The 24013-nt window shown below is 39.3% G+C and overlaps 1 protein-coding gene across 3 annotated transcripts in view; it reads right to left on the bottom strand.

Annotated features, from left to right (window-relative positions):
* Positions 1–218: 218 nt before the first annotated feature.
* The window catches only part of LOC134355420 (5'-3' exonuclease PLD3), a 47551-nt gene continuing 23756 nt past the window's right edge, over positions 219–24013 (bottom strand). For 2 of the 3 annotated variants that reach the window (XM_063065309.1, XM_063065394.1), the window contains exons 3-11: positions 18203–18354; positions 14605–14788; positions 10829–10952; positions 9837–9964; positions 8163–8363; positions 5121–5260; positions 4859–5021; positions 2961–3057; positions 219–1690 (exon numbers count right to left, since the gene is read on the bottom strand). In XM_063065309.1, coding sequence (XP_062921379.1) covers positions 1500–1690; positions 2961–3057; positions 4859–5021; positions 5121–5260; positions 8163–8363; positions 9837–9964; positions 10829–10952; positions 14605–14788; positions 18203–18354 — 1380 coding nt within the window. In that variant the 3' untranslated portion in view covers positions 219–1499. The remainder of the gene's footprint in view (positions 1691–2960; positions 3058–4858; positions 5022–5120; positions 5261–8162; positions 8364–9836; positions 9965–10828; positions 10953–14604; positions 14789–18202; positions 18355–24013) is intronic. The other variant, XM_063065467.1, reaches the window with a different exon arrangement.

Genomic DNA, 24013 nt, shown 5'->3' with positions numbered 1-24013 from the left:
TATGAAACTAATAAAAAGATTGAAAAAGAAAGAAAGAAGAATCTGTCAACCTCTGCCTTACATACACACAAAAATTTGGCCCCACAGCTGCCTGTGGCATGTTTAATAACTCTGGAATGGTCCTAGACCATCTGGGTCACCAATGTAGGTTTCCCCAAATAAAACAAAGTGAGATGTTTTAAGAAAACATGTAACAACTTATTTATTGTACTCCAACACTGAATACAAAGCACAGTAACAGTACTTTATGTAACTAGGTCATCACATCAGACCAGCATCTTAAAGTGAACACCAACTCAATGTCGGTGGTTGTGAAATATGTACATTTCCACCAATTACATTACCCTACACATGCGCGTGTACATACACACACACACACACACAAATATAAGATCACAATCTGCTCTACCACTGATCACATACATACATACATACACAAACAAGAGAAAATCTGCAGATGCTGGAAATCAATCAACACACATAAAATGCTGGAGGAACTCAGCAGGCCAGGCAGCGTCTATGGAAAAAGGTACAGTCGATGTTTTGAGCTGAGACCCTTTGGCAGTGCTGGAGAAAAAAAGAGCGCAAGATCCTTAGATGCTGTCTGGCCTGCTGTGTTTCTCCAGCATTTTGTGTGTGTTACATACATGCATACACAGCAGGATACACATTCACACTTCACGCCTTCACCACCACACCTTGATGATAGAAACACACACATGGACTCAATCTTGTCCACGTCCATTTCATCAGCACATTTTCCTTGTACTTCCTCTAATCCCCACCTACTTCAGTCCTCCTTCCTTCAGTTCTCCCCTACAGTCTCACTAGATGTCACCTAGATGTTCCATGTCTTAGCAGTCCTCCTTATGCACTCATCTTTCCTCTTGATCTACCACTCTTTTACTCAACTCCAATTGCAATTCCTCCTCACCATTGCCTGTCCAAACTCTCCAAATGTAAGCAACTTCCTCTTTCAAAGTATGGAACTACCCACCAACTACTGCCACACACCTGTTCTGCAGATCATTCCCCAACTATCCAATTACCTTTCCCCAAACTGCAACCCCATCCCACCCCTTCATCTCAGCAGTCTCATCACACAGACTGGTCCCTAAGCTGGAAACTCCAGATCAAGCCCAGAAAGCCTTGAAAGTTACCCACCCAATCCTGGCCAAGATTGGCAGATCTTTCTTTCCCAGGGTCCAACATGTAATTTCTTCACACGTAAAAGTAGATGTATCCTGCAATGGAATGAAAGAATCCCACTCAGCTCACATAATTATTTACCATTTACCAAGAGCCCAATGATTCAGGAAGCCTCTATCTCTTTCACTACTCTTCGACAGAGTGAGCGTTTGCCTCTTACTCTCCTTCAGTTCACAACCTCTGAATTGAAGGGGAGCATAGAAAACAAAAGCCTTCTGAGTTTAAAAGATCCTGTTTGTGTTTTACCCCAAATGTACAGTACCCACAAACCATAATTTTAATCCATTAGTTTAATACAAAAGATCATCTTCCAAATCATCCAAGGTGATGGAATAGTTGGAATTCCAGTCTCTTTGAAATAGGCTCTTTAACTGATAATGAATTGTATTATCAGCCTCTTCTTCGTATCCTGAAGTCTGATTTATCAGCAGACCAACTCCAGTTGTAGTATTGAAGTAGTCATAAGACCAATTTGAAGTACCTGGAAGACAATACTTTTGATGAAAACAATATATTTGCAGCAAAGCAGAAATACCCTCCCTCCAAAATCTGAGCAATATGTCTGAAAATGATTTGGTGTAGAATCTTCATTTGCAAACCTAAAAATATTCTTTTATTTTATACTATTTAATATGTTTGACAATAATTTCTATAACATATCAAGGAACCCAACAGCAAGTCTCAGTTCTGACCTGCAATCAGTCAAATGGTCCAATTTCACTAGTACTCAATTAACTAACTGGATGTCGGATGTAGTGCTATATAGTAATTAGATCAAATGGATACAGTTGATAACAAATAAAATATTCTTGCACAGATTAAAATGCAGACAATATGAACATATTTTAGGGAAGAAGCATATCAGATAAAAGGAGTATAAAAGATGTCATTAAAACATCAATGACAATATATGCACTCTTGGTTATTTGATAATTAGAAAGTGTATTAATGGGAATAGTCAAGGTGTTAAAGGAATACAAAATAATACAGAAAAGAAGTATTTATTGAGCTGCCTCAGCCATCTGAAAGCAAGGCAGTTCAGCAATGAGTGGCATATTTCTTGATCTCTGAAAACCTCTGTCTACAAGTCCAAAACCAGGAACATAATTAAGTATCCATACTTTACCTGGCTGGGTGCAACTACAGCACTCAAGGTGCACTGTTCTATTTCCCTTACCGTCACTAGTAGAGTCTGCACTTTTTCTATCACTGGCACACTTTGTCTGCAATGTTTCCCTCTGTAAGATTTATTCCAGCAAGTCACCCAGCCTATCACAGCTGCACTTTCCTCTTCTATCGCCTCCATCACCAGGTTCAAAGCATCAATGTTAAAGAAACACCATCAACTCCAAAACAGATATGGTGCATTTTTATTGGACATACACCACCATCTAATACATAGTGATATCCATTAAGAGTGCCCTTTTATTATCCTAATTATAGTGATTTGAGGAGAGGCTGAATGTTTACTTTTGTAGTTGTGTTTCTTGGGGAGACTTAAAGTATCTGTTGAATTTGAAGTGTTACTGAATGTTTAGTGTCATAGTTTTTGTAACTTAGGGTGGTTTAGCTGAGTACTTCTTTGACTTAGATGTTGGTGGAATGTTTTGCTGCTTGTCTGTAAATAAATGTTAGTGTACTTACTTGTAATCAGTGTCTTCTGCTCCACTGACTGGATCCTCAAATCTGTTTCCACATTACAATTGTTGACTTAGAACACTAATGCATTGAAACAATGATAAACCTCTTACCTATATATGCAATATTTTCTGTTACAAAGTACTTGGCATGGCTCACTCTTGCATAAGGAATCTTGCTAAACTTCCCCAAAGGAACAATGAAGATTTTCTACAAAATAGTAATGTTTATATTACTACTAATCAACAAGAATTCACATTATGTATAAGAAAAATCAAAGCCTAGTATAATACACACAAAAAGCTGGAGGAACTCAGCAGGTCAGACAGCATCTATGGAAATAAATAAAGTCGATGTTTTGGGCTGAGATCTTCATCAGCACTGGAAAGGAAGGGGGAAGATGCCAGAAGAAGAAAGTGAGGGCAAAGGGAAGGAGGACAAGCTAGAAGGTGATAGGTGAAGCCAGATGGGAGAGGGGAATGAGGTAAGAAGCTGGGAAGTGATATGTGGAAAAGGCAAAGGGCTGGAGAAGAAGGAATCTGATAGGAGAGGAAAGGAGAAGGGGCACCCGGGGGGGGGGGTGATAGACAGACAAGGAGAAGAGGTAAGATACTAGAGTGGAGAATTGAAAAAGATGGAAGGGGAGGGAAAAATTGCTGGAGGTTGGAGTCATCCATGTTCATACCATCTGGTTGGAGACTACCTAGGTGGAATATGAGGCGTTTCTCTTCCACCCGGAGAGCGGCTTCATCATGGCAGAAGAGGAAACCATGGACTGACATGTTGGAACAAGAATGGAGATAGGAATTTAAATGGTTGGCCGCTGGGAAATTCTGTTTTTTGCAGATAGAGCAGAGGTACTCATCAAATTGGTCCCCCAATCTATGTTGGGTCTCACCAGTGTAGAGGGAGCTGCTCCGGGAGCACCAGACGCATTAGACAATCCCAAAAGATTCACAGGTGAAGTGTTGCCTCACCTGGAAGGACTGTCTGGGGCCTTGAATGGAGGTGAGGGAGAAAGTGAATGTGCCGCTCTGCTTGTTCGGTAAGTGCCAGCAGGGAGAACAGTGGGGAGGGACAAGTGGACAAGGGAGTCATAGAGGAGCAATCCCTGCAGAAAGCGGTGAGTTGGGTGGAGGTAAAGATGTATTTGATGGTAGGGTGCTGTTGAAGATGGCAGATGTTGAGGAGAATGATGTGTTGGACGTGGAGGCTCATGGGGTGGTAGGTGAGAACAAGAGGAACTCTATCACTGTTAAGGGGCAGAAAGAAGGGATGAGCATGGCTGTCCAGGAAACTGAGGAGATGCAGGAGACAGCAGAATTAATTGCGCAGAAAGGAAACCCTGTTCTTTGAAGGAGGAGGACTTCTCAGATGTCCTGAAAAGAAAAGCCTCATCCTGGGAGCAGATGTGGTGGAGATGAAGGAACTGAGAAAGGGGTATGGCAGTTTTACAGGAGACAGGGACAGGGTGGAAAGAGGTATAGTCAAGTTAGCCATGGGAATTGGTAGATATATAAAGATTTTGGTAGGCAGTTTGTTTCCAGAGATAGAGTCAGAGAGATCGAAAAAGGGAGAAAGTTGTCAGAAATGGAGCAATAAATTTATGGGCAGGGTGGAAGTTGGTGGGAAGGTTGATGAAATTGATGAGCTCAGCATGGGTGCCAATGAAGCACCAATGCAGTCATCAATGTAGTGCAGAAAGAGCCTGGGAGCATTATCAGGGAAGGCTTGGAACATGGAATAGTTAAAGCCCAGTATACCTTTAGGAACTCCATAGAATTTAAAGACCCTAAGAATGATGAGAAATTAATTCTAAATATTCCTCACAGCAACATGCTAAATATTTTACTGACTGTTTCAAAGTATGAGTAATTTATACAAACTGAGATTACTCCACATACATTTCTGTATTTATCCTTACATTAATAAATTAACCTAGAATTAATAAAATCCAGATAGTCTTTGATGCAACTAGTAACTTTTTAAAGGAAAGAAATAAGTTAGTCACCACATCAAAATGGACTTTCTTGACGTTCCTTAGAGCCTGCAGAGACTGAAGGTAAGCCAGCATGGATTTATCTGAATGTTTCCAGTAACCAACCAACAACTGGATGTGAACACGACGTTCAATTGCTGCTTTCCTCAGTGAGTCATCAATAAGTGGCCAGTATCTAGGCAACAAAATGAGATTTACAATCATATATAGGACTGTAATTATGTAAATACCATAATCACGTATTCCTGATGTATTAGTAATCCATTTCACTTACAACACATGTCGCAGAAAACGTGATGTTGGAAAATATTCCATGACGGAAATATACAGAAACTTCCTTGCAGCATTAATGCCACTGAGTATAGCATCAATGTCAGTAGTCCGGCCTTTTGGACACAGCCTTGGAGGAGAACTCTAGATAAATCAATAAGTTAGTACTTGAAATGTTTTCTTTAATGCCAGTTCTTATGCAGTGACTGATAATTTGTACTTAGAAATAACATCTCTGCTTTCTTGACAATATGAACATATGCAGCTCCAGTAGTGGTAGTAATATAAATAACCATCCTTGACATGTTTTAAGTACAGCTCCTTGAATGAACCAATCCAAATGAGAAACATTAAATTGCTTCACCTAATTCATCTGCAGGATGACACTAATATTACCATTGTCCTCCATATTTCTCAACTCCACAAATGATGTCTGAGTTGCTGAGTAGTTCCAACATTTTCTGTTGTTTCTGCAATAGCTCCAGGTTGTAAAACCTCAAACTACTACAACTAATTGATTTTATCTAATTTAAATTAGCCACTCAACAAATTGAGGCCTCCATATCAAAATATCACAAAGAATTGCAAAGAATTTGCAGCACAGAACAACAATAAAATCCAACCAAATCTGTGCTTGCTTAGGCTGACTCTCTCTATAATTGCCTCTTCTCTCTGTTCCTAGGTTCCTGGGTATAGATTCAGCCTATTTGGCAAGAAGGTTGACTCTGTGGTTAAGAAGGCATACGGTGCATTGGCCTTCATCAACCATGGGATGGAGTTTAAGAGCTGAGAGGTAATGTTACAGCTATTTAGGACCCTGGTTAGACCCCACTTGGAGTACTGCACTCAGTTCTGGTCACCTCACTACAGGAAGGATGTGGAAACTATAAAAAGCTTGCAGAGGAGACTTACAAGGATGTTGCCTGGATTGGGGAGCATGCCTTATGAGAACAGGTTGAGTGAACTCAGCCTTTTCTCCTTAGAGTGATGGAGGACGAGGGGTGAAATGATAGAGGTGTATAAGATGGGAGGCATTGATCATGTGGATAGTCAGAGCCTTTTTCCCAGGGCTGAAATGGCCAACACAAGAGGACACAGTTTTAAGGTTCTTTGAAGTAGGTACAGAGGAGATGTCAGGGGTAAGTTTTTTTTAAGTAGAGAGTGGTAAGTGTGTGGAATGGGCTGCCAGCAACGGTGCTGGAGGTGGATACGATAGGGTCTTTTAAGAGACACCTGGATAGGTATATGGAGCTTAGAAAAATAGAGGGCTATGGGTAACCCTAGATAATTCCTAAAGTAAGTATATGTTCGGCACAGCATTATGGGCCGAAGGGCCTGTATTGTGTTGTAGGTTTTCTATGTTTCTATGTTTTCTAAGTCACTGACTGAATTTATGGATCTCAAATCTATTGCTTGGAAACATATCTCCTTGGGATATCTGTGAAGATGTAAACAAGGGAAGTATCCAGCTTTCTAATTGTTTCTTCTGATTTTGAATCTAAAGTTTGTGCTCAATTCTTTTTCCAAAGATTTCACTGACAGAAAGATTCACTAAATTATTTTCAGTTTAAGTCTTAATAGTTTTCTCCTACAATTTAAAAAAGTGAGTAAACTTAACAGGTCTAAGAAGGTTTAAGCATTTGTGAGAAGCTTGACACAGTGTGTCCACGTTTCTTACTTGTCTAAATCACCAATTCTAATTCGTCAGCATTATTTCTCAATTTGAAGGAAAGTCCTGCTCTTTACAACAGAAGCTGCAAGAACAAAATTCTATATAGATAAAATTCTATATAGATAAAATTTCTACCATGTCCCTATCAGAGCATCCCAAAGCATTCTGTAGTCAATAAAGTACTTCGAAAATGTGGGAAATGCAGTCAGTGTTTTCGGCAAGTTCCCACAAAAAAATGTTCTTAATCAAGTTTTTTTTCAAGCAATATTGAAGGAAGGGTTAATTTTGGCCAGAACAGTTAGAAAGTTCTGTCCTTTATATAAAAAAAAATTCTATGGGACTGATAAATCTACTTCTAAGAGCAGATACAGGTGTTACATATTATCCAAAAGGCTAAGGTGCAATACTCCCTCAGTACTCGGCTGGAGTAACACCCTAGTTTTTGGTCCTCGCCAAACTAGGGATATTTCAAATCCTATCCATGCAATCCTCTAATCACAGATAATATGGAAAAGTAACATACATCAAAGTTGCTGGTGAACGCAGCAGGCCAAGCAGCATCTATAGGAAGAGGCGCAGTCGATGTTTCAGGCCGAGACCCTTCGTCAGATAATCGACAGATAATATGGAAAAGTATCTGTTTTCCTTGTTTCTGTCTGCTCCAGTCACTCATATGCATACTTTGAAACAAAACCCTGCACAAACAGTATGCTTGCTACATTTTTCCATTGATGCCTTTCAGTCTCAGAAGCAACACTTTACTCCCTTCCTTCCATTAGTACTTCTATTTATAACTTCTCAGCTGCAGCAGGCAGGATAGCACTGAAGCTATTATTAAGCACGATTTCTGAACTGAGCAATACTCACAAGATGAAGCCCAGAGAAGTGAAAGGAGAAAAAGCATTGAGGTAGTCTTAGCTGCACAGTAGTCATGAGACTCCATGAGCCTGTATTTTAAAACTGACGTAATCCAAACACCAACTGAGAAAAGGGAGTGACAATTTTACAGGGGACAGGGTAGCAAGAGATATAGTCAAGATAGCCATGGGAATCAGTAGGTTTATAAAAAATATCAGAAGACAGTTTGCCTGCAGAGATGGAGAGAGGAAGATCAAGAAAGGGGAGAGAGGTGTTAGGAATGGAACAAGTGAACCTAAGGGTAGGGGATGTTGGAGGCAAATATTTACTGCATTCATCATAAATGTGCACTAAGGTCTGAGCCTCGTAAATCTCTGACCAGATGAAAAATCTGCCTTCAAATATTTTGGCAAGACCAATACCAGATCACCATGAGTGTTGAGCTTCCACTTTACAGGCTGTTTTGCCCATCACCTCATATGTCCTTTTAGAAAAGTAATATTTATTTCAACTCACTGAGAAGTACGCCTTTGCAGTAGTTCCATTTAGTTTTACATCAAGAGGTGTTTCCTTGTTAAAGTTTGTGGAATAAGAAGATGGCCATGGCATGGGGATAGTGGCATTTGGCAGTCCAAGACTCCAATAAGCTTCAAATATTTTGGCGAAATCATTGGCAAGGCAACTGCAATTGTAAATCACAGCACCCAGCTCCTTAACCTGGAAAAAGTACATCAAATCAAAAGATGGATTTCCCATATAATTGTAGATTTAATTTTTTGGAAATATCGTAGTAATGTGTACATGATGTTCTAAGCCTGTGATCTGCTTTACATTAGAAGTCCAGAATGAATGTCAGTCAGATTGAGGGATTTCCTTAAGTTTTGAAATCTTATGTGATATACTGTGCCACTAGTAAAATGAACTGCTAATACACAGTACTAACACAATTGTGTACCTGCTGTATATTACTGAGAACAAGTTCACTAGTTTGGCATAACCAAATAAATCAATTGCCAAGGCTATTAAAAACAATTTCAAAATGCTTTCAAAACACTGAAGATTACATTTCATTACTACTTATCATTGAAAAATTCTAAGTGATGTCTTATAGGTACCGAACAATTTAAATAATTTATTGAATCTGGGCCAGTTTCAATTGAAATTCATTTTGATCCAGTGGACTTTTCCTATGAAGTCTTTAGCAGGATATGAGGATGTTCGACTGGTCGTTTTCAACTAAGCATACAGTTGGAAAACGACCAGTTGAATATCCTCATACCCTGCTAAATACTTCATAGAAAAAGTCCACTGGATCAAAATGAATTTCAACTGAAACTAATTTTCAATCCTACAAGAACTCTACAAGAGATCCTACAAGGAGGACTACTTAACTTTGTTCACAATATGGATTCCACTAGATAACATCAGAGCTTGACCGAATTGTACTACAATCAAAATTGCTGCTAAATTGTAATAGAACCACTTGGTTTAAATTGTTTTAACAATAATTCTGTATATGACACCAGAAATATTTTAATAATTAATGGAATTAATGATATTGGACATTTCCAGAGGCAAGAAATTGAATTTCACCCTCTTTTTGGTACACTTAACATGTATTATGCATTGTGCTAGAGACTAGTTTGATTCCCTTCAAAAGTTTGGGAAATTGGCCGATAAAAAGAGATGCTTCAGTGCTTTGTACTCAGGAGTACTCAAACACTGTAGTACTGATCACAGGCACAGTCGTTATTTTGTAAAGGAACTCACTCCACAACAGCCACAGACAACTCCATAAAAGGCTGCCATGGAGCTGAGGGAAAACATGGGTAGGAGTGGTCTATAGCACCCACGCATGGATTAAGTATCAAGATGTAGGAGGCTCCACAACATGGAGAGCTGCTGGACAATCAAAGGAATGATCTGCACCATGTAATGCAGATAGTGTAAACAGTATGTGAACAGCTAGGAAGGAATGAGAGATGAGGACTGAATCCTGCACATCTCTAGTTAAAATATTTTAGTCAAATGTAATCATGTCTACCTCAAGATAATTAACTTTTACACAGCACATGCTCAGGTATACAAGTAACAGAATCTGTTAAAGAGCTTAAGTACCAATTATTCTCAGAGAATGTTGTTGGAGACAATTATCAGTGGGAGGGCTTTACAATGAATAATTATGTTTACCTGAGTTAATGCTCTCCAATCCATATTAGCACTCCCAATATATAGATGTTTCTTATCAACAATCCAGAGCTTTGAATGAAGAACACCATGCATTATTTTTTGAAAATTCACATTCCTGATTTGAATTCCTGTAATTGAAAATACCTTTCTCAAATGTGGAGCATTATATTTAATGTGATTTTATTTAAACAGTACCAAACAGAAACAGGACCATAAGATATAGTAAAAAAAAAGATACAGTAAAATGTGTCTTTAAGTTAAGCTTCTGTTTTAGTTACAAACAGAAAAGACTCAGCAAGTTAAGTAGTGCAGAAAAAGAATCAGAAGTTGCATTTCATTCATCTGTCAGTTTATTGTTGTTCTTTATTTACGAGGGGTGATTGATAAGTTCATGGCCTAAGGTAGAAGGAGTCAATTTTAGAAAACCTAGCGCATTCATTTTTCAACATAGTCCCCTCCTACATGTACACACCTAGTCAAGCGGTCGTGGAGCATATGGATCCCTTCTTTGTAGAAGTGGTCCACAGCAGGTGTGATTGATAAGTTTGTGGCCTAAGGTAGAAGGAGATGAGTTATACGACTCTCGTTACATGCATGTGCAGTTCAATGCTTTGAGTGAAAATGCAGAAAGTTTGAAGTTAATAACTTCAATCTTGTATTGCTCTATATGACTCTAAGCAAATTGCCTAAATTTTCTAGCATATTATACTGCGAAGTATGTTTTCTAAGAATCATCTGCTAAAATCCAGTGTTGCAAACCAGGACTTCCACCCGAAAACATGGGTCGGACCCAGCAACACACTGATACAAGAATTAAGGACCTAAGTTATGGTTCCTTTTTCCTCTTTGGCCAATGTCTGTTTCTATGCCGGATTCCAGTATTCTTCTGCACGGATTCTAAGAGTGCTGTCTTCTCTACCACATCTCTAATAAGCCTTCATTGACAGATCCCGTTGAGGTGACACAGGATGACAAGCGTTCATGGTCCTCACCTTTCTCTTTCAAGATTTTAAGGTCACTTGACTCTTGATGTGGGAATTTCAATATGCTCGATGCCACACGCACATTGACTCTCCTTAAAGGCAATTTCCCCAGCTCATCAAGTATGATTTCACCCTATGGCAGTATATGTTTAAAAACAAAAGAGGACAATAAGGATTAGTCATTCATTTCCTTTCTTTTAACAGATTACACGTGCAAGAATACAAATCAGAAATGTGGCAGAGAAGAACATGGCATAGAGACGTAATTAATTGCATTAGGTCAGGATCAAGCGACAGAAATTCATCTCATTAATGGAACACCTCAGAGTGTCTTTGACATTTCTTCCATAATAACCCTCAATTTCATCTACAGCAAATGAGGGTTATAGAACACACAGCTAATGCTACCTAGTGGTGGAATTATCTTACTGTCATTTGTAGAATTTTTAGCATATTAATATGAAAACACATTGGACAAAAAATTCTTCTGTGATATGCAATTTTTTGTGATCTCCATAAAGGAATTTCATCTAAAGCCCATTTACTATGAACAATAGGGCTTTCAGTGAGTTCAAAGGTTAAAACATTTACCCAGCATCCTTCACATATATGATGCATATACAATGAGAGGCTGCCAACATGTCTAGGGAAGACAAACAACATGCGACACAAGCTTTCACATCACAAGTGCAAAACTCATTTGTGCACCTGAGGCTTGGTAGTTTAATGGGACCAACATAGAACATAGAAACTTATGGCACCTTACAGGCCCTTCATCTCACAATGTTGTGCCGACCATGTAACCTACTCTAGAGACTGCCTAGAGTTTCCCTAGCACATCGCCCTTTATTTTCCTGAGCTCCATGGACCTATCTAAGAGGCTCTTAAAAGACCCTATTGCACCCGCTTCCACCACCGGCAGTGTATTCCACACACCCACCAATCATTGTGTGTAAAACTTCCCCTGACATCCTCTCAGTGCCTATTTCCAAGCACCTTAAAAATATGCCCCCTCATGTTAACCATTACAGCCCTGGGAAAAAAGTCCCTGACTATCCACGTGATCAATGCTCCTCATTGTCTTATACACCTCTATCAGGTCACTTCTCATCCTCCATCACTCGAAGGAGAAAGGGCAAAGTACATTCAACCTACTCTCATAAAGTATGCCCTCCAATCCAGGCAACATCCTTGCAAATATCCTCTGCACTCTCTCTACAGTATCCACATCCTTCCTGTAGTGAGGTGACCAGAACTGAACACAGTATTCCAAGTGGGGCCTAACTAAGGTCTTATACAGTTGTAACATTACCTCAGGGTTCCTGAACTCAAACCCATGGTTGTTGAATACCAACACACCATACGCCTTCTTAACAACACTGTCAACCTGCGCAGCAGTTTTGCGTGTCCTAACAACATGGACCACAAGATCTCTCAGATCCTCCACACTGCCAAGAGTCTTAACATTTATATTATATTCTGTCTTCAAACTGCACCTACCAAAGTAAACCACTTCACACTTATCTGAGTTGAAGTCCATCTGCCACTTCTCAGCCCAGTTCTGCATCCTATCAATGTCTCGCTGTAACCTCTGACAACCCTCCAGACTATCCACAACACCCCCAACCTTTGTGTCATCAGAAAACTTACTAACCCACCCTTCTACTTCCTCATCCAGGTCATTTATAAAAATCACAAAGAGGAGGGGTCCCAGAACAGATCCCTGCGAACACCACCGGTCACTGACCTCCATGCAGAATATGAACCATCTACAGCCAGCCTTGCTTTGAATGAGGCATGAGAAATCTAAGACATCAATTGTCTGCCAGATGGGTTATCTTTAATAACTTTTCTCTTTAGAATTTTTCAGCCTATTTTGCACATTCATCTCGCTGCTGATGTCATTTGGGACCCTTCTTCAAAAACCTGACTGCTCTTCACAACACTTTATGTTTCTCAGGCCATGGTCTGATCATGATGGACCCATCTCACTACTCATTCCCTGATGCAAAATATACTTGATGCAGTCAGCTCATTAATTTCCCTCCAATGTGCTTGGTCTTGACACCCATTGTCCTTTTATTAATGTCCTGGCCTCAAGGCTTCTTAACATCTTTACACTCATTACCCCAAAATTCTAATCCCAGCAACTCAATCAATGTCCTCACACTTGATACTACTTACCTCAACTCTCGGCCGTTTATGTCCTTTCCTCAGGTTCCTAATTCTCCCCTTGATGCCCTACACCCATTCCACTCCTGAAATTTTGATAGCTGCCTCCCCGTTGCCTCCCACGATCCACAGCCTGGCCAAATTGTTCTGCCAGCTTTGTAATGGGGAATCTTTTACCCACTTCTCGATTAGAGAGGAAAAAGAAACACTTGCTGCCTTTATCAAGATTATACCCAAGTCATCTTTGCACCTTTAACACCATGGCCTAGAAATTAGACTGCACGGTGCAATAATTTTGTGCACTGCATGCTCAGATTCAACTCTAATCACAAAAATATTGTGAACTTACTGCAGGTCTCATGAAGTTCACAGCTTAAGGCATAGAGAAGCCTAGATTTATCCAGCAGTTGGAAACCTTCATCTGGATATTGCAGCCCTTTCATGCAGAAGCAGGACCTCACAGCATCACCATTATGGAAAGTGTTCTATCTGATCAGATCCTCAGCTCTGGAACTAGTAATAGGTAGGCTTGATATAATACTCAACCGTTATAGAAGCGCTTTCTCATTGTTTCCAAACCCAACCACCATCAGGATCCTCACCCCTCCCAGCCAATCGTGAGCTAACACATCCTTTCGCTTCCCTCCCAACCAACTGCAGATCAGATGCTTGATCTAAACCAGCATCCAGTCTGATTCTTCACCAATCAGACACTCAAACTGCTTCTCACATCAGTGTGATTCTTTCAATCTTTGCAAATTCACAGCATCCTATTGCAACCTCCCCTCCCAAACTTCAAGATCTAGACCACCACTGGTCCTTTCTGCCCCATGATCCAAACTCCCTAGCTCCATCTCCCTACTTCCCAGATGGAGAATTTAACTATGTCCTTGTCCATATATCACCTACGATCCTACTTGCAATAACCTCTGTTAGTTTATCAGAGTGCTCAGTAAAGTTAGAATTTAACAACTCCATGCAAGCTGATTTTCATGAACTCATGTTTCCCCAACTGAATTGATTTTTCTCCCTGAAAATAGTCTCCATTTGCCCCACCACTGAAGTTAAGATTGCCCGTATTGTAATTTATTATTTTTTCCTCGTAATCCATTTTAAGCAGGGTCCTCCATTTCTTTAGTGCCATTGACACATCCAAGGATCATTGTGAGATTATGGTCAGAGTTCACATTATCTCTGATTTTTCTCTGACATGTTGAGTTTGAGTAAAAGCCAATCTGATGCTAGCTTAACATAATATTACATTTTAACAGTCAAACACTAGAGGACATATTTTAAAGTAGCAGGTGGAGTTTAGAGGAAATTTATGATATAATGTTTTAACATAGAATTGTAGGTATCTAGATTGCATTGCCAGGGGAAATGATGGAAGCAGATATGATTGTAACATTTAAGAGACATTTAGACAGGCACATGAACTGGCAGGGGAATGGAGGGATATAGGCCACATGCAAGACAATGGGATTAGTTTCAATTGAAATCAGGACAAAGGGTGTATTCCTGTGCTGTACTGCTCCAGAATCCAAAGCACAAAAACACAATGTCATACAGTGAATACAGTCAAGCACAAGGAAAACACGGACAGTTTTACTTACATATTTGGAGGTAGGATCAGTCACATTTATATCACTCCCAGTAAGCGTCCAATAGAAAGAGGCAATGTCAAGGCTACTGTTTGCCATATTTATCAGGTTCATCCAGGAGTTGTATATTGATTGATATCCTGTAGCATTTTCAGCATAGACCAACCCATCAGGGACTGTCTCAATAAGAACAAACCTAAAAGAATGATGAGATTTGCAGATTAATTCTCTGTGCCATTGAATGGCGTCATCTAGAACTGGAGTTACCAAGCAGTGGGAAGGTGGAAGTGAGGCACCACTGAATGGTGCACAAGAAAAAGTAACTGAAGATGGATTTTACTTTTATATTTCACTTTGACCACTTAAACAAATCTTCAAACACCAATAGAAATTGGTTATGCAAGATAGTAAAGGTGAATGAACAAAATATATGCAGAGACTACATTATACAAAGCCTCAATCCCTATAGCATACACTACTGTGTGGTTTCAGTGCCCAGCAACCACCCAATCTGAGCTCTGATGTTTTCTCCAATTGTAGATATCACCACCCAACTGTATCTACGAGGGTAGACATCCAATCAAGGACAGATAATGTGGAGAACACATCAACTATCAGCGATAAGCAGCAAAGGACTGCTTAGCAGTAATGTGACCCACTATGATGTTGCACAGAAATGAGACTGGAGTCAGTGAGTCTGCCAGTCACAGGCATTTGGAATCTACAGCACGAACAAGTGGAGTTAGGCACCTTCAATGCTGGACAAATTTTGATCCGCTGCTTATGGTGAGAATAACATTTAAGCCCCCAGAGATGTGAATGTTGAGAAAGCCTTACACTACAGCAGAGGAATCGTAGTTTAAGACATAGTAAGCAAGATGCTTCAAGGAAACCTATGTCCTATAGATTTGTGGTTCAAGACTGTAAGCATGCACCATGTCGACGGCCCACATAACTTTATAAACCTCTAAGGTTACCCTTCAGTTTCCGATGAATCAATAAATAAGGTCCTAGCCTACATGTTCCTTAAATGGTTTGGACTTCTTAGAAATTGACAGATTTCTATACTTGCATGATGGAGAGCATTCAGACTGGTTGCATCACAGCCTGCTATAGAGGCACCAATGCACAGGATTAAAGATGCTGCTAAGGTTTGTAGGTGCATCCAGCTCCATAATGGGCACAACCCTCCCCATCAATGAGGACATCTTCACGACACGGTGCCTTGAGAAGGTGACATCCATCACTAACGCTCCTTCCCATGTGGGGCACACCATCTTCTCATTACTACCGTCAGAGAGAAGGTAGACTGAACATCCACATTTAATGATTCAGCAACTGCTTCTTACTCTCCACTGTCTGACATCTGAACAGTCTACAAACCCATGAACACTACCTTAAAACTCTTTTTGCTTTGCAATATTTATTTATTTTTGTAATTTGTACAGATTTTATCTCTACACTGTACTGGTCCCACAGAAGAACAAATTTCACATCATATAAGTTAGTAATAATAAGTCTGATTCTGAAATAATCAGAGTAGCTTTAAGGGATTTTCAGAGATCTGTTTTTTCTGTATTAGCCCAATGTTGTCAGAAACTAAGTTCATCTAACTTGGGATGTTTGTTTAAAGTTTACAGGTGTATGACGCCCAACGTACGAATGTTCCAAATCTGCTGATTGTTGGGTGTGGCAAACTCATACAGATTAAAAATAGAACACACAATAATTAAGTGACATGGACAAATATGTGTCAGATACAAACAATAGGAAGTTGCATGATTTCAGGCAGGAAATAATGAAATATTAAAAAAATTTGCAGGTGCAGATTTGAAAACTTTTAAGACCATAAGACAAAGGAACAGAAGTTAGCCATTCAGCCCATATTTTATCATGAGCTGATCCATTCTCCCATTTAGTCCCACTCCCCTGCCCTCTCACAATAACCTTTGATGCCCTGGCTACTCAGATACCTATCAATCTCTGCCTTAAATGCACCCAATGACTTGGCCTCCACTGCTGCCCGTGGCAACAAATTCCATAGGTTCACCACCCTCTGACTAAAAAAATTCTTCGCATTTCTGTTCTGAATGGGCACCCTTCAATCCTTAAGTCATGCCCTCTCGTACTAGACTCCCCCATCATGGGAAACAACTTTGCCACATCCATGCTGTCCATGCCTTTCAACATCCGAAATGCTTCTATAAGGTCTCCCCTCATTCTTCTAAACTCCAAGGAATACAGTCCAAGAGCGGACAAACGTTCCTCATATGTTAAACCTCTCATTCTCTGAATCATTCTAGTGAATCTTCTCTGTACCCTCTCCAACGTCAGCACATCCTTTCTTAAATAAGGAGACCAAAACTGCCCACAGTACTCCAAGTGAGGTCTCACCAGTGCCTTATAGAGCCTCAACATCACATCCCTGCTCTTATACTCTATTCCTCTAGAAATGAATGCCAACATTGCATTCGCCTTCTTCACCACCACTCAACATAGAACATAGAACATAGAATAGTACAGCACAGTACAGGCCCTTCAGCCCACAATGTTGTGCTGACCCTCAAACCCTGCCTCCCATGTAAACCCCCACCTTAAATTCCTCCTGGAGGTTAACCTTAAGGGTATCCTGTACGAGGACTCCCAAGTCCTGTTGCATCTCAGAACTCTGAATTCTTTCCCCATTGAAACAATAGTCTGAAAATTCAAAAGAGAAAGAGTCATAAAAAGTAAAAGCAATTCCAGGCTTCTGGGATGATATTAGGTGAAAAATCTGCAGGTGAATGTCATAAAAAAGTTTTGAAAAATTAGTATTTCTTCAGTACAGCAGGAACATTCAAGGTAAGATATACTGGAGATTTCAAAATGATAAGATAAACAGTATATACTTGTTTTCATTGACTGTAGAATCTCGAAAGAATTAGAAAAGATATAACTCATTTAGAAATGAATGATAAAACTATATATATTTTCACATGGTTAACTAAATAATATTTGTGGGTGTTTAAAAAAGGCGAACACAGAGATCAATTTCTCTGATACTTGTCTCTGCAGCTGACTTAAACAATGGGCTGAAGATTTGCTTGGTGACCTAATATGGCAAGAATATGTTTATTTTCCTCCCAGGATCCTTGAGGGGAGGGAGTGTGGAGTACAATTCAAACAGTCACATAACAACAATGTCACAAGAATGGGGCACAGTAGTGAGTAAGAGTTATGGAGTGGGGAGAATATGAGCTCTCCTGTCTTGAGTTGTCATTCAGCAGACTCTGAGAACATGCGACGAGGCATGTTCCTGTTCAGACTCACTGACTTCCAAAATTAGCCACACCTTTCTGCACTGTGTCCTAATTGGAAAAGGACTCGAAAAAGTGGTCACTTCAACAATATTTAAAGGACAATTGGATATATCTGAATAAATAAGGAAAACAACAAGGAAGGAGCAGTAATGAAATTAGAGTTGATGGAACAAGTTGAGGTATTTTAATCTAAAAAAAACACTTGACCCAATTTTTTTTTAAATCACTGGAATTTCAGTGATAAGTAATAAAATTAAATTCACAACTGATCATTGAAGTGTCAGACAGGATTGGTTATATAAGCATCTCACCTGCAAGGATCATCACAGGTTGTGGTATGCTGATTTTTCCAATATTTGTCTTTATTGGAAGGAAGCTCTGCTGATTTGCACACCATTTGGACAACTGCAAAGTTCAGCAAGCAAAGGATCATAAGCAACAGGAAGGCAACAAACCCAAGCTCCTGAAAATACAATTGAGCACAAAGAAGTATATTTTAAAATCAAGTAGATCTATGCAAAAAAACAGCAAATCACAATACATATTTTTTGTGCTTTCCCTTGTTTATTTGCCTTCTAATATTGATCTTAATATTAATGTCAATCTCTAATTTAAATATAATTGCAGCCAAATATTTATAAATGTCATTAAGTTGGTTTATTTGTGAGATGGAATGAGAATAAATGCAAAAAGAAAATTCAAACAAATATATTTGTTGATTGAAAATCATAGTTATTACTAAATTTGTCCTCATAATTTTCATACACTAAACTATTATGGGATATAATTAGTATTCCCAATTTTTAATGTTTATCCTTTTTTGAAGCAGATATTTGAGAGAGCTCACCAGAGGTATCATAATTACAGATGACTAAATCAGTATAAATCAACTTTAATATCAAATTAGTTTCCAAAACATTTACGGATATTATTAATCAAAGTTATCTATTTGCTCATGTTTTCCAAAAAGTGTATCACTGAAAACAATTATCAGCATGAAGAAGAATGGCCATGATTCTCTGAGCCATTTATTAAAAGGTTTTTACTGTAATAACATCATTCCGAAGGGGTGTAAAATATAGAGCGAAGGCAGATGTGCTAGAAGGTATTTCTATTACAGACAATTGGAAACTGACCAATGTGCTACTCTCAACCAATGGCATTTTTAAAAAAATCCTGTTTGCAATTTTGGATTGTTGGAGCTTGCTAATCACAAATTTTCTAGTGTATTTCCTTCCATTGTCATAATAGCTACTTTTTAAACTAGCTTTAAAGTGTGCAAATAATTTTATTGTAAGCTTGTGAAAAATGCTGTACAAATACAAACTTATGATATTTTACTTTATGTGGTCAAAATGTAAAATGGCAAACTTGAACACTAAGCAATTCTTCACAGAATAAGACATTCCATTTCCTCAAGGAATATTAGATCTGATTCTGTGATCTTTTCCAAGAACCATAGGGTATTTGAGCTTTGAATGAAATTACAAGACCAGGTCATAAATCTTCATTGTCGTGGCTATCCCTCGAGGTCGAGGATGATGGTCTTCGTTCTGTTGATCTACTTATGGGCTCTCAAGTGGCTTATGAGTCCAATCTTGGCTTTGAAAGTTCTTCCACATTCAGGACAGGTAGTTCCAGATGGCAGATCGGGCTTTGATTGTTGCTGCCTCTCTTTCCATTTTCTTCTCTTTTCTTCTAATTCTGCACATCTGTTGGCTTCGAAAGTTGCTGTTCCTTCTCGGATGATGGCTTGCCAGAGTTTCCTGTCCTTGGCATTGGTTTCCCAATTGTTGATGTCAATGTGACATTTCTTCATGTTGGCTTTGAAGACGTCTTTGAATCTCTTCTGTTGCCCGCCTCTTTTACGTTTGCCACCTTTAAACTGGGAGTAGAAGATTTGTTTCGGCAGACGTATTTTTATTAGCACACAATAAAAATACTGGTTATTGTGAAATGTTTAATCTGGTCTGTTCTAAAAATCTTACATTTAATTGAGTCTTCCAGGTACCAGTAAAATAGGCGTGCTTTTAATTAACAGCAGCACCATATTTTAGAATGATAATTCCAATACAGCTGAGGAACTCAAGTTTGTAAATACATTCTTTCAAATGATATTTATGACCTGGTAGACGGCAGATACCAGGTCATAAATATCATTTCAAGGAATATATTTACAAACTTGAGTTCCTCAGCTGTATTGGAATTATCATTCTAAAATATGGTGCTGCTGCCAATTAAAAGCACACCTACTTTACTGGTACCTGGAAGACTCGATTAAATGTGAGATTTTTAGAACAGATCAGATTAAACACTTCACAATAGCCAGTATTTTTATTGTGTGCTAATCTTCCGAGGAGTCCTAAATACAAACTTGAGTAAAATAATGAAACCAGTTGCCCAATTTTTATTATGTTCTAAAATCATAAATATTTTACTAAAGGCAGGTGCAAAAACCCCCCATAGCAAACAGTAATCAACTATTGCAAAGCTAATTACTGGGAAATAAAATTAAAACATTGGCTGCACTTAGCACAAACAATCAGTATTATTACAACTCTCAAACAAAAAGATAGCTTGAGAAAAATATCAGAAGTTAAATTACAGAGAATCTGAAAGAGGAAGCAAGGCCTTCTCAAACCAGTTCATTTCTAATTACTGTTGTCATGAGATACACTTAGTCCAATCAATACTATTGTATGAAGATACGCTGTAAAGGACATGCCACAGTTCTCATGTCTCCTCCTCTGCACTTTGTTCCTCCCTTATCTTTTGTCTATGTTCTCTCAACTGCTAACATTCGTTTTACCCTATTATCCCTCTCCTTCACGCTCCCTGCATCTTTACAAGCTTCTTTCACCTCCTTTTCAGTTCTGTTTCTGATTTCAAATATACTTCCAATTTTGTATGGCAAAATAGTGAAATCTGTGAGAAAAATAGAGACAAGTTAAAAGGAAAGAATCAAATCTGATTTAAAATAGGGTTGAAATATTTGTGACATTTTTGCCATGAAATAGTTAAGGTCATAAGATATAGAAACAGAATTAGGCCAGTTGGCCCATTGAGTATGCTCTGTCCCTCTCAATCGAATTCTTCTACCTTCTCCCCTTTGATGCCCTTACTAATCAAGAACTATATAACCAATGATTTGGCCTCCACAGATTTGCTATCCTCTGGTCAAGGAAATTCTTCCTTTTCTTCGTTCTAGAGGGATGCCCTTAGATTCTGAGGCTGTGCCCTCTGGCCTTATACTCTTCCACTATTGAAAACATATTCTCCACGTTCACTCTATTTATGCCTTTGAGTATTTGGTAGGTTTTAATGAGAACCCCCTTCATTCTTCTAACTTCCACCGAGTACAGGCCCAGAGCCATTAAAAGCTACTCATACATTAACTTCTTCATTCCTGGGATCATTCTTGTAAACTTCCTCTGGACCATCTCCAATGCCAGCACATCTTTTCTTCGGTATGAGACCCAAAACTGCTCACAATACTCCAATTATGGTCTGACCAATGCCTTATAAAGCATTACATCCTTGCTTTTATATTCTTGTCCTTTTGGACTAATGTTTGCCTTTCTTATCACTGACTCAATCTGCATATAAACCTTTCAGGAATCCAGCACTAGGACTGCCAAGTTCCTTTACACCTCTGGTTTTCGAAATTGGTCCACCAAGATAATAGTCTACACTTTTATCCCTTGTACCACAATGCATAACCATACACTTCCCTACACTACATTCCATCCCTAACACTTCTTTTCCCATTCTTGTAAATTGTCCAAGTCCTTCTGCAGACTCTCTGCTTCCCCAACACTCTCTGCCTCTCACCTATCTTTGTATCATCTGCAAAACTTAGCCACAAAGCCATCAATCACGTCATCCAAATCGTTAATATATAAACTGAAAGCCTGATTTTCCTAATCTACCTGTATATTGAAATCCCCCAAGACCACTTTCACATTTCTTCCCTTCCATTGTAACTTGTATGCCACATCCAGGCTAGTATTCCAAGTCCTGTATATAATTCCCATTTTTTAAAAATCAGACGAGCCACTCAAGCCCACTGCCCACCTGTCTGTCTTTGCAATAGGATGTGTAGCTCCCAGCTGTGATGCCCTCAATATCATTCCTGTCAATGTCTAGCTGTGCTATATGCTCATCTACCTTATTTTGCATTCGATGTGCATTCAAATATATTGTAACACCTTCAGTCCTGTATTTACCACCCTTTTCAATTTTGCCTTCATGTTATCTGAAGGTAAATTTTTATTCCTTTCAGATCTTTTTGTCTTTTTTTTAAAATTCTGGAGACTTCCATAACCACTCCAGCCCTCTCCTTCCCTTTTACTTAATTCATACTTTTCTAATCTGTTGAACCCACCACCTTTACTACTTAGTTTAAAGCCCTATCCATAGCCTTAGTTATGCAATTTGCCATGGCCCTGGTCCTAGCTAGGCTCAGGTAGAGCCTGCCCCATTGGAACAGCTCCCTTCTTCCCCTGTACTGGTGCCAATCTCTCACCAATTCAAACCCACTTCATCCACATCAATCCTTGAGACATGCATTTAGTGCTCTGATCTTATTAAACATGTACTAGTTTGTACATGGCTCAAGTAACAATCCAGAGATTAATACCTTTTTGATTTCATTTTATTTTAGTCCCTATCTGCTCAAATACTCTCAGCAGAACTTCTTCCTCTGGCCTTCCTACATCATTGGTACCCACATGGACCATGCCAACTAGGTTTTTCATCTCCCACTCCAAATTCCTCTGCAGGTCAGGTGAAATGTCCTGAACCTGGGCACCAGGCAGGAGACATAGCCTTTGGATTTCTAGATTCTTGTGACTATTCCCCTAACTATGTTATGCCTAATTACGTTTCTCTTTTGTCCTCCCTCTTGAATGTGCGCCCCCCCCCCACCGAATGACGTTGCTACAGTTTGGTTGCTCATCCTTCCTACAGTCTCTATTCCCATCTGCACAGGAAGCAAGAAACCCATCCCTATTGGACAAGCTGAAGGGCTGAGGCTCCTCCAGCACTACTTCTTAGATTCCCTCTACCTGCCCCACTTACAGGCAAACTCTCTTGTACCTGGGCACAGACCAAATCTGAAATAGATGTGACTTCCTCTTGAAACATAGAGCCTAGATAGCTCTCCCCCTCTCTGATGCATCGCAGGGTTTGAAGCTCGGATTCCAAGCCGCTAGCTTTGAGCCTGAATCCCTCAAGCAACTAACACTTGCTGCAGACGTGGTCACCAGGAACCACATTTGAAGTTCACTAGCTCCCACATCATGCAGCTGCAACACATCACCTAATCCTGCATCTCTACGTCATTCAATTGGTTGCAATTTGGTGTCCCTTTATTTTACTCAGGGGTTCCGAGCTTGGGGGCCACGGACCCCTCAGTTAATGGTAAGGCTCCATGGCATAAAAAGGTTGGGAAGCCCTGAATTAACTACTATAAAAATAACTTTACCTGTTCTTACCTGCTTCTCAACTTTGCCTCCTTGCTGGAGACTCTCAAGCCAAAGCCTCAGATTCCCATTCCTACACTCGCCCACTTCCACAATGGCCGCTCTGCTGTACCCCACCTTCCTTTTATTGGCTGAGTTGCCACACACTTAGAAAATCACACTCATTAAAAAGAACCACTATCTCCTCCCCTTTGCTGCTCTAAATGGAGAAAAAAACAAGCTCCCAAACGTAGATTCAGCATCCTTATCACAGCCCTTTCCAATGACTATAAAACCTATCAAAAGTTAGTCATTGTTCTAAGCTGACTGAAGAAATTATATCACATAAGTATATACAATTATACAAAAAACATTAATACACCTTCTAGAATTGCTTTGTGAAGAATGATGCTGTAAAAAAGCATGTTTTTAAAAATTTTACTGAATCCTTTTTTAGCCAAAGTAGTTAATAAAAGATAGAATGACCATCTTCAAATTTTGCTGTTGCAAATAAGAAAGAAATATCCCTAGGGGATGATGCCAAGTGAAATAAATTTCTGTAGTTCTGATGCTCAGGTACAAGCTTCACCTAAAGGATGTGTCATATAATTTGCAAACTAACACATGCCAAGTATATTTAATTCTTGAATTATTTCATTT

Source organism: Mobula hypostoma, chromosome 1 (genome assembly GCF_963921235.1).
Source record: "Mobula hypostoma chromosome 1, sMobHyp1.1, whole genome shotgun sequence".
Classification (NCBI taxonomy): Eukaryota; Metazoa; Chordata; class Chondrichthyes; order Myliobatiformes; family Myliobatidae; genus Mobula; species Mobula hypostoma.
This window is presented reverse-complemented; position numbering and strand designations above follow the sequence as displayed.